The sequence below is a fragment of the Syngnathus typhle genome, linkage group LG16 (assembly GCF_033458585.1).
Source record: "Syngnathus typhle isolate RoL2023-S1 ecotype Sweden linkage group LG16, RoL_Styp_1.0, whole genome shotgun sequence".
Taxonomy (NCBI): domain Eukaryota; kingdom Metazoa; phylum Chordata; class Actinopteri; order Syngnathiformes; family Syngnathidae; genus Syngnathus; species Syngnathus typhle.
Window position 1 is genome coordinate 3060965 of NC_083753.1, and position 19368 is coordinate 3080332.

The 19368-nt window shown below is 48.2% G+C and overlaps 1 protein-coding gene across 2 annotated transcripts in view; it reads left to right on the forward strand.

Annotated features, from left to right (window-relative positions):
* Positions 1-19368, forward strand: part of mipol1 (mirror-image polydactyly 1) — a 36499-nt gene that overhangs the window by 14594 nt on the left and 2537 nt on the right. Inside the window, exons 2-12 of one of the 2 annotated variants that reach the window (XM_061302281.1) lie at positions 1530-1606; positions 8953-9054; positions 9120-9312; positions 9914-10037; positions 10187-10286; positions 10363-10489; positions 11843-11885; positions 11967-12137; positions 13661-13714; positions 14884-14972; positions 15040-15210. In XM_061302281.1, coding sequence (XP_061158265.1) covers positions 9203-9312; positions 9914-10037; positions 10187-10286; positions 10363-10489; positions 11843-11885; positions 11967-12137; positions 13661-13714; positions 14884-14972; positions 15040-15210 — 989 coding nt within the window. In that variant the 5' untranslated portion in view covers positions 1530-1606; positions 8953-9054; positions 9120-9202. Of the gene's footprint in view, positions 1-1529; positions 1607-1704; positions 1842-8952; positions 9055-9119; positions 9313-9913; positions 10038-10186; positions 10287-10362; positions 10490-11842; positions 11886-11966; positions 12138-13660; positions 13715-14883; positions 14973-15039; positions 15211-19368 lie in introns of those variants that run through there. The other variant, XM_061302282.1, reaches the window with a different exon arrangement.

The following is a 19368-nucleotide window of genomic DNA, read 5'->3' on the forward strand; positions in this document are numbered from 1 at the left end:
GGAAGGGGGAAATGTGGCAGGAAACGCTGCACAACCAAGAGAGATGTCCGCAGCCTTGTGAAGAAGAGTCGCTCCCAGAATTTGGGGGAGATTCAAAGACAGTGGACTGAAACTGGAGTCCAGGTATCAAAAGCCACTGTTCACAGACGTGTCCGGGAAATGGGCTACAATAGCCGTATTCCCATGGTCAAGCCACTTCTGAACTCAAGACAATGGAAGAAGCGTCCGACTTGGGGTATGGATAAGAAGCACTGGTCAGTTGCAGAGTGGTCCAAAGTCCTCTTTCCAGACGAAAGCAAGTTTTGTATTTCATTTGGAAGTCAAAGCGCCAGAATCTGGAGAAAGGCTGGAGAGGAGCAAAATCCAAGTTGCTTGAAATCCAGTGTGAAGTTCCCACAGTCGGCGATGGTTTGGGGAGCCATGTCAGCTAATGGTGTTGGTCCACTGTGTTTCATCAAACCCAAAGTAAATGCAGATTTTAGAGCACTACATGCTTCCGTCTGCTGAAAAGCTCTATTGAGATGATGATTTCATTCTGCTCAGTGCCAAAACCACCAGTTAATGGTGTACTGACCATGGCATTACTGTCCTCGATTGGCTTGCCAATTCCTCTGACCTGAACCCCATAGAGAATTTGTGGGGTATCGTGAAGAAGAAGCTGAAAGACACCAGATCCAACAATGCAAATGAGCTAAAGGCCGCTATTGAAGCATCCTGGGCATCCATAACACCTCAGCAATGGCATAGGCTGATTGCTTCCATGCCACGCCGCATTGATGCAGTAATCCGTGCAATAGGATTCCCAACCAAGTACTGAGAGCATTAATGGACATTTTCAAATGTTTGATTTTGTTTTGCTGTTATAAACCTTTTTTTTTTTTTTACTTGGTCTGAGGAAATATTCTAATATTTTGAGATGGGATTTTTGAGTTTTCTTAAGCAATATGCCATAATCAGCAATATTAAAATAATAAAAGACTTGCAATATTTCAGTTGATTTGTCATGAATCCAGTTTTGCGTCCCCTTCTTTTGAATTAAGTCTGCACATGCGCAGGAACAAGATAGAATTGTCCATTCCATTAAAAGGGAGACCAAACCTTTGACATTGTCCATCATTATCAAAATGTGCAAAACTAGCCATTAGACCAATTATGTATTTTGGTTATTTTTGTGTTGAAATACGTAAAAGAAAATCCTGTTGGATTTGCTTTATCACCAAATAATTTGTACTTTTGATGACTGAGGTGGCCTCCAGCCCTGCATCGGACCAGAATAGAACCGCCTCTGCCCTGAGCAGATGTTCACACTCAGACGTAAAACAGGAGTCATTTATTCAAAGATGACACTGTCAGGCTCTTGAACCTTTAACTCTGTTTAGACCTTGACACAGACAGCAAGTGCAAAGTATAGGCAAACATTGAATTATCTGACTTGAGGCACCATCGGGAGAAATATTACTATTTAATTTCTTTGCATCAGCGTCAGATTGCTCATAGTATATTTTTTCTTTTCTCCTTTTTCCCCACAGAAGTCCAGAGAGTTCCGAACAGTCAACATGGACACCAAGCAAAGAACTCAGAGACTCTCAGGTGGACATGTACACAGGTATGCAGCTGCAACACAACAATGCACGTACAGTTTTGCAGCTATGCAAGCACATAGTTTGCACACAACTGCGGTTGTAATGCATGTCTAGATGGGCACAACAACACGGACACAGACGCAAACTCGCAACGTTTTTATTTTTGTTGTATACAACATGTTTCCATGTACATGATATGCGGAGAGAGCTGCACAACACGTGCACAGACGGACTTGGCAACAACCCAGCACATTTGAGGTTCGCAGCACACTCCCGCACACGCGCACACACGTGCTAAACATATCAGAGTGGGTTTGTCCACTGAGTGGCACTGTGTCTCTTTACACGACTCCACAAAGGAAATGTACACGTTAAAAATAGGACTACACATTCATATACATATACATAGAGCAGGGGTAACCAACCTTTCTTAAACCAAGAGCTACTTCCTGGGTACTGATTAAGGAAAAGGGCTACCAGTTTGACATACACTTCTGAAATAGCCAATTGGCTCAATTTGGCTTTCACTGTGTCATTATTGTAATTTCCAGTTCACATGTGTGATTTTAACAAGAATAGCAAAAATACAGTCTAACCTTGGTTTTTGAACACAATCCGTTCCAAAAGGCGGTTCGAGAAGCGAATCGGTCGACTTCCAAATCTATTTCTCCCATTACAAATAATGGAAAATTTTTCAATCCGTTTCAAGACAAAAACCACCCGCCTTTTTAAAGCATTTTTTCATTTGCGCATATTTGTCCGATCACGCAACTGCAGCGCATCGCCGAACGCGCAACCGTAGCGCGTCGCCCACCGCGCAACTGCACCGCGTTGGTCGCATTATTGTGACAGAGCCGTCGCTGAAATTTAGAAAATATTTTTAAAGTCCTGATGTATTTTCCAAAATTTAAGTGGACCTCAGTGTGCAGGAAGCTTAATTTGGTCCGATCGCGCAACCGCAGCGAGCCGGGCGCTCACTATTGCATTGCTTTAAGAGGGTCTTTGTGTTTAAGGATGGCTTCACTGCTCCCACTTGCTTTCTTTGGAGGCATGATTAGGGGTTAATACAATCCTCAAAGTAACGAAAATACAATAACAATGGAATCAGTCGCCATCCGGGCCGGGCTGTCGGGTTTTCTCGGGTCCTCCCGGCTCATCTCGCGAGGTTGGACCTCCGAATTTTGTTTGACAACCGAAGCAAAAGAATCTCGAATTTTTTCTTCGAATTCCGATTTGTTCGATAACCAGGACGTTTGAAAACCGAGGTTTGACTGTAAAATAAATAGATGCAGCTCACTGGCAAGTCCCGCTATTTGAGCTAATTTTAGAACAGTCCTGCGGGCGACTCATGCGGTCCTCACGGGCGACCTAGTGCCCGCGGGCACCGTGTTGGTGACTGCTGATATAGAGGTTTGCGGGCACGCGCATGTGTTTGTGTGTGTTCCTTTCCTAAATAGAGTTTGCAGTACCTTGTTGATTTTGCGTATGAATTGTTATAAATCAGGATATTGTTCTATATTTTTTACTTAAAAAAAAAAAAATTGATCATAGAGCACTATATCGTGATATATCGTGAATGAATCGCAGCAGGCTTTAAGATATCGGCAAATATCGTATCGTAGTTCTTTGTATCGATATGATATCGTATCGTGACAAAACCCGCGATTTACACCCCTAATATATATATATTTTTTTTACTTGGTCTGAGGAAATATTCTAATATTTTAAGATAGGATTTTTCAGAAATATATATGGAAACAGATTTCCCTCACCCGGACGCGGGTCACCGGGGCCCCCCTCTGGAGCCAGGCCTGGAGGCGGGGCTCGAAGGCGAGCTTCTGGTGGCCGGGCCTTCGCCCATGGGGCCCGGCCGGGCAAAGCCCGAAAAGGAAATGTGGGTCCCCCTTCCCATGGGCTCACCACCTGTGGGAGGGGCCAAAGGGGTCGGGTGCAGTGCGAGCTGGGCGGCAGCCAAAGGCAGGGACCTTGGCGGTCTGATCCCCGGCTGCAGAAGCTGGCTCTTGGGACATGGAATGTCACCTCTCTGGCTGGAAAGGAGCCCGAGCTGGTGTGCGAGGCAGAAAAGTTCCGACTAGATATAGTCGGACTTGACTCCACGCACAGTTTGGGTTCCGGTTCAAGCCCTCTCGAGAGGGGCTGCACTCTCTTCCACTCTGGAGTTGCCCACGGTGAGAGGCGTCGAGCAGGTGTGGGTATACTTATTGCCCCCCGGCTGGGCGCCTGCACATTGGGGTTCACCCCGGTGAACGAGAGGGTAGCCTCCCTCCGCCTTCGGGTGGGGGGACGGGTCCTGACTGTTGTTTGTGTCTATGCACCAAACAGCAGCTCAGAGTACCCACCCTTCTTGGAGTCCCTGGAGGAAGTGCTGGAGAGCGCTCCTTCTGGGGACTCCATCGTTCTACTGGGTGACTTCAATGCTTACGTGGGCAATGACAGTGAGACCTGGAAGGGCGTGATTGGGAGGAATGGCCCCCCCGATCTGAACCCGAGCGGTGTTCTATTATTGGACTTCTGTGCTCGACACGGATTTTCTATAATGAACACCATGTTCAAACATAAGCGTGTCCATGTGTGCACTTGGCACCAGGACACCCTAGGCCGCGGTTCGATGATCGACTTTGTAGTCGTGTCATCGGATTTGCGGCCGCATGTTTTGGACACTCGGGCGAAGAGAGGGGCGGAGCTGTCAACTGATCACCACCTGGTGGTGGGTTGGCTCCGATGGTGGGGGAAGATGCCGGTCCGACCTGGCAGACCCAAACGCTCTGTGAGGGTCTGCTGGGAACGTCTGGTGGAATCCCCTGTCAGCAAGAGCTTCAACTCCCACCTCCAGCAGAGCTATTCACACGTCCCGGGGTAGGCGGGGGACATTGAGTCAGAGTGGACCTTGTTCCGCGCCTCCATTGTTGAGGCGGCCGACCGGAGCTGTGGCCGTAAGGTCATTGGTGCCTGTCGTGGCGGCAATCCCCGAACCCGGTGGTGGACACCGGCGGTAAGGGATGCCGTCAAGCTGAAGAAGGAGTCCTATCGGGCCGTTTTGGCGTGCGGGACTCCGGAGGCAGCTGACAGGTACCGGATGGCCAAGCGGAACGCGGCTTCGGCGGTTGCTGAAGCAAAAACCCGGATGTGGGAGGAGTTTGGCGAGGCCATGGAGAATGACTTCCGGACGGCTTCGAGGAAATTCTGGTCCACCATCCGGCGTCTCAGGAGGGGGAAGCAGTGCAACATCAACACTGTTTACAGTGGAGATGGCGTGCTGCTGACCCCGACTCGGGACGTCGTGTGTCGGTGGGGAGAATACTTCGAAGACCTCAATTCCACCGACACGCCTTCCATTGTGGAAGCGGGGCCTGGGGACTCTGAGGCAGACTCTCCAATCTCTGGGGTCGAAGTCACCGAGGTAGTTAAAAAACTCCTCGGTGGCAGGGCCCCGGGGGTGGATGAGATCCGCCCGGATTTCTTAAGGGCTCTGGATGTTGTGGGGCTGTCATGGCTGACACGTCTCTACAACATCGCGTGGACATCGGGGACAGTGCCCCTGGATTGGCAAACTGGGGTGGTGGTTCCCCTCTTCAAGAAGGGGGACCGGAGGGTGTGTTCCAATTACAGGGGAATTACACTCCTCAGCCTCCCTGGTAAGGTCTATTCAGGGGTGCTGGAGAGGATGGTCCGTCGGGAGGTCGAACCTCGGATTCAGGAGGAACAGTGTGGCTTTCGTCCTGGCCGTGGAACAGTGGACCAGCTCTTCACCCTCAGCAGGATCATCGAGGGTGCATGGGAGTTCGCCCAACCAGTCCACATGTGTTTTGTGGACTTGGAGAAGGCGTTCGACCGTGTCCCTCGGGAGGTTCTGTGGGGGGTGCTTCGGGAGTACGGGGTACCGAGCCAACTGATAAGGGCGGTTCGGTCCCTGTATCACCGATGCCAGAGTTTGGTCCGCATTTCCGGCAGTAAGTCGGATTCGTTCTCAGTGAGGGTTGGACTCCGCCAAGGCTGCCCTTTGTCACCGATTCTGTTCATAGTTTTTATGGACAGAATTTCTAGGCGCAGCCGAGGCGTTGAGGGTGTCCGGTTTGGGGACCTCAGCATCGCGTCTCTGCTTTTTGCAGACGACGTGGTGCTGTTGGCTTCTTCAGGCCGTGATCTCCAGCTCTCACTGGAGCGGTTCGCAGCCGAGTGTGAAGCGGTCGGGATGAGGGTCAGCACCTCCAAATCCGAGTCCATGGTCCTCGATCGGAAAAGGGTGGAATGCCCTCTTCGGATCGGGGAGGAGATCCTGCCCCAAGTGGAGGAGTTTAAGTATCTTGGGGTCTTGTTCACGAGTGAGGGGAGGATGGAGCGCGAGATCGACAGGCGGATCGGTGCAGCGTCGGCAGTAATGCGGACTTTGTACCGGTCCGTCGTGGTAAAGAGAGAGCTGAGCCAAACGGCAAAGCTCTCAATTTACCGGTCGATTTACGCTCCTACCGTCACCTATGGTCACGAGCTATGGGTTGTGACCGAAAGAACGAGATTCCGGATACAAGCGGCCGAAATGAGTTTTCTCCGCAGGATGTCCGGGCTCTCCCTTAGAGATAGGGTGAGAAGTTCGGTCATCCGGGAGAGACTCGGAGTAGAGTCGCTGCTCCTCCACGTTGAAAGGAGCCAGATGAGGTGGCTCGGGCATCTCATCAGGATGCCTCCTGGACGCCTCCCTGGGGAGGTGTTCCGGGCATGTCCCACCGGTAGGAGACCCCGGGGACGACCCAGGACGCGCTGGAGAGACTATGTCTCTCAGCTGGCCTGGGAACGCCTTGGGATCGCCCGGGATGAGCTAGATGAAGTGGCTGGGGAGAGGGAAGTCTGGGAGTCCCTCCTGAAGCCGCTGCCCCCGCGACCCGACCCTGGATAAGCGGAAGAAGATGGATGGATGGATGGATTTTTTAGTTTTCTTTAGCTGTGAGCCATAATCAGCAATATTAAAATAATAAAAGGCTTGCAATATTTCAGTTGATTTGTAATGAAGCCAGAATGTATGACACTTTTGTTTTGTTAATTGCATTACAGAAAATAAAAAACTTTATCACAATATTCAAATTTTCTGAGACAGTCCTGTGTATATATACCGTTTTTTTCCATGTATAATGCGCAAAATTTAACTAATTTATTGTCCTAAAATCTGGGGTGCGCATTATACATGTTTTTTTTTTTTTTTTTTTTTTTAAATCCGGATATCATACGAAGGCCGCCATTACAGATGCGCTTTCTTCTCTGCTGTTCACTTCAAACACACTCCATACGAACACAATGCTCTCGTATCAGACGCTTGCTAGATCACCTGCTCGTTTGCTGTCACAATGTACCCTACACAAATCCGAAACATTTCTTCGCGATTGAGTATGGTAGCGCATGCGCAGTGATACTGATCGGCAGAATAACATCCGGTCGTTCCCAAAGATGATCTTTCAACTGAAATAATTTTACGTTCACGGACTTAAGTAGGAGTCAAAATTTGGGTGAGTATTATACATGGGTACAGGCTTTATTCCAGCATCAACATGCCATTTTTAGGGTGCGTATTATACATGGGGGCGCATTATACATGGAAAAAAACGGTATATATACATATACGTGTGTGTATATATATATATATATATATATATATATATCCACACACATAATAGAGATTTTATTTGGATAAGAAAACCTCTCCCTTGTTTTTTGTGTACTGTCAGTTAAGATGATTTTACTGTCAACCACAATGATCAGTTTTCATGGCAGCAGTGTCGTTCCCAATGACCTGATCAAATATTAAATCCATACATACAAATGCATACAGTGTGGATTGTCAATCACCACACATATTGATCAAAGTGCTCTATACATACATACATACGTACACACACACACACACACACACACACACACACACACACACACACACACACACACACACACAGATAAATATAATGAAAAGCGTGAGAGTGAATGGGGGGGGTCATGTGAAGCTTTTAATCTGCAGCCTGGGTGGTCCACCACACACGCACACACACACACCCTTGGATTTGTATCGTCGAGAAGGCTGCCTCGTATCTGTTTGGCTGGACTGAATTGTTAGCGAGGGTGTGTGTGTGTGTGTGTGTGTGTGTGTGTGTGTGCGTGCGTGTGTGTGTGTGTGTGTGTGCGTGCGTGCGTGTGCGTGGGTGCGTGCGTGCATTTTAACATTTTGAGCTTCAATTTTGGCATGTAATATACGTATTGATCCAGTTAGCCCTTTGTAAATTGGAATTACTTTTATTTATTTATTTTTTTATTATTAATGGATTGAGTTTATTATGCATGAAAATATTTTAATATTTTTTGTTGAAAAGTATTGCAATGTTTTCGGTGACATCAATAATTGTGCTGAATGATCGTTGGGTAATGACGGTAATACTTTGTGCCAAAAGTTTGACAAGCTCCAGTTTCGTGCATTTTTTCGAGAACGTGTTTTCCACGTCACGTCAGGCGGTACCTCCGTCGATGTGTTGCGCGCACCATCGACATCGCATTGCCAATCGGCGATCCAGCATCCGCCATGCTTTGTTTTGTGGAGTGAGGCGCTTGGACGAAAGCGGATGTTGGCTGTGGTGTTTGCCGATGAGCGCGTGCTCACGCGTGTTTGTGTGCGCTGTTCTTGCCGTCCTGTCGGTATGGAAATTCCGGGCGGCGGAAACTCGGCGGGAAAGATCAGAGCTGGATTGTGTTGGATTTGAGCTGAAGCTTATTTAATCAGCTCCACACCGTCATTAATATTCATGCAGTCAGCTGGAAAACACAGCAAACTTCCTGCGCCGCCACCGCCGCTGCACAAAATCTATTAATCAAGCTTAAAAAATTAATGGACTTTAGTTTCTATTACGCCAGGAGGGGGGAGGGGGGCGGCACCCCCGTCGGCTCTTCATTGGCTCCTGCAGATTGGACCCCCGATTGGCCTTTGCGTTGCCCCTTTTTTCCGCTCATTTTTCCATCTTTGACAAGACTTCAAAGCGAGTGTGAAGCGTGAACGCTCATTTAGAAGGATTTAAACATACGCCGCCAGCCCGAGGAAACGATAATCACGGACCTGCGCACGCCGCACGGACACTTTCAAAGTGACTGAAAAGTCCACAACGTTTTCCCCCTCCTCATTACCCCCCCACTCGCTGTCAAAGTCACTATGATAACCACAGGCGAGACCGGTACTCGGGCTGGAATCAGATCCAAGACTTGGCTCAGACACAAAACTAGAACCAAATTGGTTGGCCAACTTGTTTTTAATAAAGACCAGGGACAGGTTTTGCTGACTTAATTTACACACAATCATTGCTAATGTCTTCCACATTGTCAGATAAGCCTCAAGTGAACGAGGAATTGCGGCAGTGACTTCCTTCACCCGGCCAGCGTCCGCTGAATCCTGTCCTCGGTGCAGAACCATCTGACAAGCTTGTGGGTAAGAAAGCTTTTGCCAAAATATTTTCAGCATCTTTGTCCATCTTTCTCTTGTTTTGGTCTCAGTCCTCCAGCTTCCTCTGGAGGCTCCTGCTACTAGCGCCACCCTTCCTACCCACGATAGGACATCTGGCTTGGTGTCCTCCAGAATGTCGGCAGTCATGGAGGCGGACTTGTCAGCCAGAGGACTCTTTCCGACAGGTCTAGAGATCTGCGAGGGTCCTGGCGGTCCGACAACACGAGGGCCGCTTGTCAACAGGTGATCAAAGGTCGAGCGCTAGCAAAGGTTGAGCGCTAGCAAAGGTCAAGCGCTAACAGGACACAAGCGTGATGGGCTGCTAAGCCGTCCATGTCTCCTCTGAGTGAAGGCCAGAGAGATGCATCATGGGAAAGGACCTACCCAATCCAAAGAATGACAGCATCACAGCAGAGCGACACCATCATATTGAAGCTTGCCACTGGGCTTATTAGACGTTTGATTAAACTTTCTTCTTTGCGCCGTGACCTATTAAACGATGATGAGCCACACACCCGAAATAGGACAAGTCAACGTTAGACTAGAAACGCTTGATATTAGAAACACTCAATTAGCACAACAGCAATTTTATTTATCCGCTTTATTACGCCGCGAAGCAGCGGGCTGACCTTTAAGGTGTTATGAGAACATGGATGCTGCCGCTATTATTGAAGACGACGGCGCTGCTGCGATGCGCCGCCTGGTGTCTTTTCGGGACGCCGGTGAGCAGGTCGGAGGCTAACGGGATGCTAAAAAGAGCCGAAACGCTAACCACGCGTGAGCGGACCGGCATCATAGCCAACGACGTCTCGTCGTCGCTGACTCGCGCTGTCACATTCCCCAGCGGCCATCGGGACGCCGCCATTGGCCACAGAGCAGCCTACGGTCAAGCCCCGCCTCCAGACGCGGACAGGAAGATGTCTCTGCTACTCCGAGAGCTGGACGCACTGAGGGATGCCAACAAGAAGGTTTGAACAATCAACGAGCATCGAGCACCTCCGAAGCGCCTAAGCCCGCGTCTAACTCGCCCGTGAGGCCCCGACTTCACTAACACACGACTCTACATCCGTCGAAACCAAACCCTGCCTCCATCAACATCCTTGAACTTTTATTGCAGCTGCTGGAGCGGCTGAACCAGAAGGAGGAGGCGCTCCAGAGCAAGGAGGCGGAGCTGATGGCCGACACCAAGCAGGCTAAAGACTGGGAAGGACCTTCAGGTGATTGCCGCTCCGCTAAACTAAAACCACGTCCTGACGTGTCCTCTGCAATCCATGGCTTTTGTGTCCACGTCAGAGTTCTTGGAACAGTTGTTGAGCGCTCGCAAGGACAGAGACGAGGCCATGATGTCACGAGTCCTGCTGGCCAATCAGGAGCGAGATGAGGCTTTACGCCATGTGGCCCGACTGCAGCAGGCTGCGAAGTAAGCACCCAACACAAATGCCATTCCTGTCATTTAGTGCTACACTTCTCGATTTCGAAATCTCTCTCTGATTGAGACAAGAAATCATTTTAGTTTCACATCAAAAAATGCATTGTTAGCTTAGGTTGTGGATGTCAGTCCTATGTGTTTGACATGGGTGCCCATCAAAATCAAATTCTTTCCAAAATACTTTCTTTTTTTTTTTTAGCATAAGAAAGTCAGTTTGCCACTTTGATATTCTAATTTGTTTTTTTGTTGGAGTTTTTTTCACGGCGCTGCCAATTCTTGTTCAAAAGCTGTGAAATGAGCTCTCGTCAGCCGAGGAGCTGCCAAATAGACACGCAAACCTAATTAGAGATTAAACCCCACCCCACCCCCCTCGCACACACCTCTGACACACACAAACGCGCACAAAATTCCCTCCAGCCCAGGATGAGGGGTGATTGATATGGCGGCCGCAATCCTTTTATGAGGGAGCGAATATGGACGATCATGTTCCATCTGTCAGGGCTATGTGTGTGCGTGCGTGCGTGCGTGTGTGTGTGTTTGTGCGTGCATCTCCGTGTGTGTACAGTATCAGTATCTGCGTGTTGTGTAGTTTTTGTGTGACAGCTCTGAAAAATGTTTCTGTCAAATTGTTTGTCGGCAATTTGACGCACAATAACTTTTTCCAAGATGAAGACTTAATTATTGCTCGCACTCTTGATCCGAGTAATGGCGGCTGAGCGCGTGCCAACGCGTGCGCGTGTGCAGCGCGGGCGAGCTGCCGAGCTGTAAGCGCGGTGTTAGAGGAGCTTTATTTGAGGCGGCTGGTCTTTCATTACCTGCTGTTCCCTGCAGAGCGGCACCGCGTCGATCATCTTATTACAGTTTATTACAGCAAAACAGCAGCGGGCTCAATGAAGAACTTCCCTGGAGGAGGACGGCGGATCACAATCTTTCGCCGGCCGAACTGCCGAAAACGTACGAGTAGCAAAAAGGCCCTCGAGGTCGGATGAGAAACCTGCGAGAACCGAGGCAGATGCACGCAAACCTGTGGGAGGAATGAAAAAAAAAGAAATGTAGAAAGCAAGCCGTAAACGAGGACGTTTGACTGAGAGCTATTGACAACATCCGAAAACAGCCAAGAAGCAAACACTCAAAATTAGCAACAACCTACCAGAAGCGGCCCATTCCAGCATGTGCAATTTGTGCCTTCTTGACTCCTATCAGTTGTCGAAACCATGGTTTGATTGACGCTGTTTGCACTATTAGTTTGATTCTTTGTAGTCTTGCAAGAAGTTCTAAGAGCTGAACCGCTTTCCACGTAACCGCCATCCTGTCACGCCTTTACCCTTGTGTGTGTGTGCGTAGGTCCGACGCTAGTGACGGCCCGGCCCTCTGCGACAGTGACTTGGTAATGTTGTCGTCATATTCTTCCACATTTTGCTTCGTCCTGAAGTCGCTGATGCAAGCCGCGCTTGTCGTCCACTTGCAGGAAGCGGAGGAGCTCCTGGGCCGCGTTTGTCAGGCTGTCTCGGCGCAGGAAGTGGCCCATTTGGGTCGGGCCCTGGTGGAGCACGTGCAGCTGGCCACGCAGCGCCGGCGCCACATGGCCGCGCAGGAGATGAAGGCCGTCATGGAGCAGCGAGACGGCTCGCTCGCCAAGGTCTGCCTCACATCATTTGTTTGTCTCCCGTGTTTGTCATCGGGACGGTGCCGTGCCTCGCCCAATATTTGCATACAGCGCCGCTACGTCGTGTTGACTGTTGACGGCCCGGATGACTCAAAGCAACCGAATCCTTTCTTCCGAGCCTTTTACCTGAAAGGTGCGAGCAAGCAAAGGCTCATCAGTCGCCTGTGCCGTCGTATGGGCTTGACTAGTCAGTGTTTGACTGTTTCACTGCCGACGGTTTCGAGATTCAAACCTTCTTGAGACTCTGCTACAATCGGAGTCGAAATGACAAATTAGCAGAATTAGAAAGCGCCGTTCCTTTCTTTTGAGGGAAACATCCGTCTTACTTACAACTTCTTGGCCGATGTCTTTTTAAAAAACGCTCGCAATATCAGTGACTGCTCAATCGTCCTACTTTTTTTTAAACTTTTCGTCTTTATCGTATTCTGTTAATGTGCCTTTAATTTTGGATTTAAACATTGGATTTGAAAATTTGGATTTGTTTTTGTCAATCTCAATTTGTTTCTCCAATCTTTCTGGAAGCGATGAGACGTTTTTGCGTGACGTAGAGCGCCACGTTGGTCCGTCCTGGCCCCCCCTCCTTCTCTGTTGCCGCCACCATTAACCCGCCGCCATTCCGCTCCCGTTAAGTCCCGCTGGTGTCGGCAACGCGCCATCTTTTAACACCCCACCCCTTGGCGTTAACACCACCCTCCACAGTAACACCTTAATGCTGCCCCGCCCGCCGCCTGAAATATGTTTCAAAGCAAGCGTAATCCCCGGCGGAGGAGAAGAGAGCGAGCACTCCATGCTGGAGGATTCCTCTCCTCCCCCCCGCTGCTCGCCGTCCCTCGTTCCCTCTCCTCATCTCTCGGGGATTATCGGACGCCACTGCCGGGACTTGTGGAAAATATTAGAAAAGGGGGCGGGGGGCAGCCAAGGGGGTGCTATGCCACCCCCACGCCCAAGCCTTTATTGAGCTAATATCAGGTCATTACTAGCTTATTAAATGTGTGCAGCTGCCGCCAGGTTGCCGGTTCCATTCCCCGCCTCCACGATGACCCGCTTGTTTTTGATTTTTTGTCCGTCCAGCTTTCAACACTACCTTGAAACATACTTTGCTCTCCACGTGCCAGTATTAAGACAAACATTGAAATGTGTTCAGCAAAAAGCTTCCTTACCAATTAGCGTCGCTAACGTCATGCGCGGCTTGAACGTAAACACCGTGGCAAAATCAAAAATCAAAACTTGAATACAACCGACTGAACTGTATTTCACAAAAGTAATCGATGATTAAAATCGTAGCAATCTTTTGGTCGAGCCCTTTTGATTGTCACTTGTTTCAGGGGTTGTATTTCTCATTGAATTCATTTGTCAAGATTAATTGTTTAGCTTGCTTGTTTGAGCCAATGGTTCGATGTCATAGCACGCAGCCTTGAGGAATCCCACAGCGGGTTTTCTTGTCAAAACTCAGATGCTCCCTCAGATGTCAACGTCACTCTTTGACTGGTCCGCAGTGTCGACGGCTGCAGCAGGAAGTCTTGCGGGAGCGAGAGCAGAGGCTGAGCAAGGTACGCACACGCAAGACACACAACAGTTGTCATGGTCGCACATGACCTGTGCTGCATCTTAGTAGCTTTCCTTTCCAGTTGTCTTCTGGCCAGAGCGCTCAGCTCGCAGTCTTCCATTTCTTTTATGTGGCGTGTTGTTATTAATGTAGCGCTTAATGGGGGGGGGTGGATTAGTGCCTGGAGATGTTTTTAATTTGACAGCTGACGTTCGATCAGCAGCTGGCCAACAGATGAAAGTTGCCGTTGCCTTTTGCCACGCTAAAGCCTTTTGTTCAACTCCGCCTTTGAGCTCGTCGCGTCTTCCAAATCGTTGCATACTTCCAAAAGTCATCCGTCAAAGTTATTCATCCGAGTACATTCTGGATGTCGTCTGTGGGGCTTGTCGCTGGTCCCTTTGGGTCTGGTCATTTTTTAAGTCAGGTTGATTAAAAAAATAATCATTTAACTGTCAATTGTTTGACATTTTTCTCTCATCTCTCAAGTCATTTGTTGCGCAAAGTTGATTGTCCGTCACATTAAAGTGGCATCGGGTCGCTGCACTTGCTTTCTCCTTTGCCTAACGGCCGAGGCATGACCTTCAGTCAACACGTTAAAGGTCGGCTCACCGGCGTGCCTGCCACTTCATTTGCATATTGGGCTGATTAATGAGCACTTTGTCGTTTGAAGACGCTCGTCTGACTCTGCTGGAGAAGACACACTCTGACCCTCCGTTTCCTTCCTCTTCGTGACGGGTGGGGGGGAGGTCATTAGTTTGGGAGACTGGGGGGGGGGGGGGCTCCTCACTTCCTGTCCCGAGTGACACGGCAGCTACAAACTGGCAACCCGCCGCTTAGGAAACGAGGCACTACGTTGAGGAAATAGGAGGCTCCCACACACACAAGAGACGGCAAGTGTTTCATTCATGTCGCTTCATTAGCAAGCCGCGTGTGTGTGCTCGTGTGTGAAGTGGAATGCTGTAGATGTCAAAGTCAAACGCTGTGATTGCGCGCATATGTAATGAGCGTCTTAATGACGCCGTCTCGGAATCCAGATCAACTTTTGCTAAGCAAGGTCGCGTTATTTGCCAAGCGTCGGTGTTTAACACCTTTGCTGAGGTCAGCAAAATTCAAGTCAACAAATGGAGTGGCCCGAGTGAAGGCTGATGGTTGCTTTGGCTTTCGTCCAATCAGGAAGAGCTGATCAAACTTCAGCGGGAGCGAGACGCGGCCTTGGACGACAGGAGACGCCTGGAGGCGGAGTTAGTGCAAGCCAATCACAGGTGAGTCAGTTGTCAGGCGTTAAACGTCAGCCTGTAGAGGGCGCTGTAACGCAGATTGGCCTTTTAGGTTCGAGCAACTCACAAAAGCTCCGCCCGCCGATGATGATGATGATGGCCACTCCCGGGCTGCGCCCCTTCTGGCTCAGCTACAGCAGCTCACAGAGGACAAGCATAATGTGGAGGTGGAGCTTCTACGCTCCCAGGAGGCAGAGCGTGACGCCAGCGAGAGAGTCCACAGGTAAACTTTATTGATAGAGCGACTTACAACAACAAAAATGTTGACATCCTACACGTCCGCGTGCCGATTTCCACTGCGATATGACACGAACGTTCACTTTGACATCACGACGACATTGAGATTCGCCATGACATCATCAGTGGCGCATGTGACATCATTGCTATTCCTGGTCAGAGGCAAAGTAATCCGCAGCGGTGGCGACATGGACGTAACGTGACTTCCTGTCTCATCAGGCTGAAGATAAAGGGATGAGATGGTGATGAAAACAGATTAAGTCGTCCGGGCTCCGACCCGAGGCTTTCTGCTCTAATTTGGCTGCCAGCGGGGGGGCGGGGCCACCATGAAAGGAGAGGACTCACCGAATAGAGTGTGTTTGCTCAGAGGGGGGTCGTTGGCCGACTGATGGAATCTTCGCCTTATAACAAGTTTCTCCAACTTTTTCACATCACGACATGCATCGCTGCTATTTTGGCATTGCACTTTGGAACAACAATTGAATTCCACGCTCGGATTTGGCTTTCAAGACCAAATTGGCCTTTTGAATTTAAAACCAAGGAAATCTTGAGCATTGTCATCAATAACCCCTTGATCATGAAAGACAATCATGATTGCAGGGATGAGAATTTTCCGCGGATCCGCGTATTTCCGTGTTTCTTTCCGTAGAAAGTATCATTTTCGTGAATCGTGTAAATCCGTTGATAATTCTTTTTTTTAATATATCGGGGGGGATGGAAACGGCCGGCCAGCTGGCTGGGCAACGTTGGCCTCGGCGACTCGCGAGCATTCGCCCGCCCGCCGCGACGGCATCTTTTGGCGCATCTCAAGGCAAAATTAGTTAAGCTGTGAGTACGGAAATCGGCAGCAGTGATGCGATAACATCTGTCGTATTTTCGGCAGCATTTTGGCGCTGATTTCGTCACATCATTTCCACTTGTTAACGATATATATATATATATATATATATATATATATATATATATATATATATATATATATATATATATATATATATATATATATATATATATATATATCGTTTTTTCCGTGTATAATGCACCCCCATGTATAATGCGCACCCTAAAAATGGCATGTTGATGCTGGAAAAAAGCCTGTACCCATGTATAATACGCACCCAATTTTTCTTAAAAAAACTTACTTTTTTTTTTTTTTTTTAAGTCCCAATGATCGTCACACACGCAGGGAGGCAACGGGTCCCATTTTTATAGTCTTTGGTATGGTCTTAACTAGGCTGGATGTAATTTTTTTTGTTGCCGTTGATTTCTCCGACTGCCCGTAAAGGCACCACCGCGGTCAGTGCGGAAATGTGAAAAAGGCGTGCGGACGTGAAAAAGGCGGCTCTGTATGGGAGAGACGTTGAAGAGGAATAAAAACACCCTTGGAAACCAAAAGTTGCCCCTCGTCGTGACTCGGAGCCGCAAAAAATGTTTCGGATTTGTGTAGGGTACATTGTGACAGCAAACGAGCAGGTGATCGAGCAAGCGTCTGATACGAGAGTATCGCGGTCGTATGGAGCGTGTTTGAAGTGAACAGCAGAGACGAAAGGAACAAGGCAAAGTGTTGTGAAATAAAATATTACCTGTAATACGCATTTTGTTATTTGCTGATTGAAACTGCGAATTAAACTGTGAATTGAAACTAATAGGAAGAAAACAACTCTCGCTCTTTATAGAGCTGACGTGTCTTGCGCATCCGTTCTGCGCATCGGATCCATAGTGCGCATGCGCAGTCATACTGCCTCCGTATGACGTCCGGTCCGCGATGGAGATTAAAAAACAAACAATATTTGACAATAACGCACCATCAAGGATTGCACCATCGCATCAAACGATGTGTCGTCAATTATGAATTTTCCTGAGTAAGTGTGTTGGGCAGGATGGCTGAATGCGATGCGCGATTGACAACAAACAAGAAGAAAGGTGATTTCAAGTTCTATTTCGAGGGAGATTTGTCATGTCTCGTCCCCAGTTTTGCTATGTGTCTAGGTCAGGGGTGGGCAAACTTTTTGACTCGCGGGCCGAACTGGGTTCTAAATTTGGACCGGAGGGCCGAACCAGGAGCAGATGGACGTAGTGTTTGTGTGAAGTAATATAAGCGACCTGTAAAGGTCATTGCATAAAAGATTTTGGCCTTTAGTAGGTAGTAAAGCATGGATATTCCAAACAAGTTTTTTTGAAAACAAATGCATTTATTAACAGCATTAAAAAAAAAAATCACTAAAAAACTGCTATCGGTGATTCTCATAAAATATGACACTGTTATTATGAATAACAGTCTCCATCACTTCAGTGCCTGCAGGTCAGATTAATGAAAGATGTTTATCTTATGAGATCACATGAAACGGCAAACATTCTGACCAAATATATCATCTTGAAGAATTGGTGAAAGCATACATCCAAATAAAGTAATCAAAACTGCAACACGGTGAGGGGTATCTGAAAATCAGAGCAGAGTTTTAACAGAGGTGAGGACGTCGCGAACGTCGAGCCAAATTGGTCACTCTTTTTTTAACATTCGGCACTCACTTCTTTTCTTCGGGCCACTCATTTTAATGGAAGGGTTCCAGGGGAAGGTTTGTGGGTGGCTTTAGCGTAAAACGGTATCTGAAAGCTCAGCGCGCAAATTGCAGGAACGCTGTCGTCACAGCCCACGCTCTAAATTCGGGGCTGATACAAATAGAGCGCGAGTGCGCCATGTCCGTACTACTGAGTACGTACACGCACTTGTGAGTGTGCACCGAGCTTTCCGACACGGCTTCCGGTAGTAAATGCGCAGGCGAGCGCTTCCCCATCTACTGGGGAAACGCAGTCATTGCAGGCAATATGACCAAAAAAACGTTTTAATAATACAATTTATTCAGGGTTGGCGGGCCGGATTAAACGGTCCCGTGGGCCGGATGTGGCCCGCGGGCCGTAGTTTGCCCACCCCTGGTCTAGGTTGCCATAGTTTCTGTTTGCGTCGCCCTTCTCTTCCTGTGTCACCTCAATGAATGTAACGTGTTTTGTATTTAAGTCCTGTCTGCCCCTCGCTCACCGTCGGATGATGTCATGATGTCCGTTTGGTTTCTGTTCCTGTCTTTGGTAATGCCACCCTGTCTTTTTGTTCCACGTCTTTGTCGGTCAGTCCGGTTGTTGGTTTTGTTGTACCATGACTTTCTTAAAAAAAAATAATAATTTTTGTACCCATGTATAATGCGCACCCCAGATTTTAGGACAATAAATTAGTTAAATTTTGCGCTTTATACAAGGAAAAAAACGGTACAGTGCTTTGCGAAAGTATTCGGCCCCCTTGAACCTTTCAACATTTCGTCCCATTTCAGGCTTCAAACATAAAGGTATAAAATTTTAATTTTTTGTCAAGAATCAACAACAAGTGGGACACAATCGTGAAGTGGAACGAAATTTATTGGATAATTTAAACTTTATTAACAAATAAAAAACTGAAAAGTGGGGCGTGCAATATTATTCGTCCCCCTTGCGCTAATACTTTGTAGCGCCACCTTTTGCTGCAATTACAGCTGCAAGTCGCTTGGGGTATGTCTCGATCAGTTTTGCACATCGAGAGACTGGAATTCTTGCCCATTCTTCCTTGCAAAACAGCTCGAGCTCAGTGAGGTTGGATGGAGAGCGTTTGTGAACAGCAGTTTTCAGCTCTTTCCACAGATTCTCGATTGGATTCAGGTCTGGACTTTGACTTGGCCATTCTAACACCTGGATACGTCTATTTGTGAACCATTCCATTGTAGATTAGGCTTTATGTTTTGGATCATTGTCCTGTTGGAAGATAAATCTCCGTCCCAGTCTCAGGTCTTTTGCAGACTCCAACAGGTTTTCTTCCAGAATGGTCCTGTATTTGCCTCCATCCATCTTCCCATCAATTTTAGCCATCTTCCCTGTCCCTGCTGAAGAAAAGCAGGCCCAAAGCATGATGCTGCCACCACGTTTGACAGTGGGGATGGTGTGTTCAGGGTGATGAGCTGTGTTGCTTTTACGCCAAACATATCATTTTGCATTGTGGCCAAAAAGTTCGATTTTGGTTTCATCTGACCAGAGCACCTTCTTCCACATGTTTGGTGTGTCTCCCAGGTGGCTTGTGGCAAACTTTAAACGAGACTTTTTATGGACATCTTTGAGAAATGGC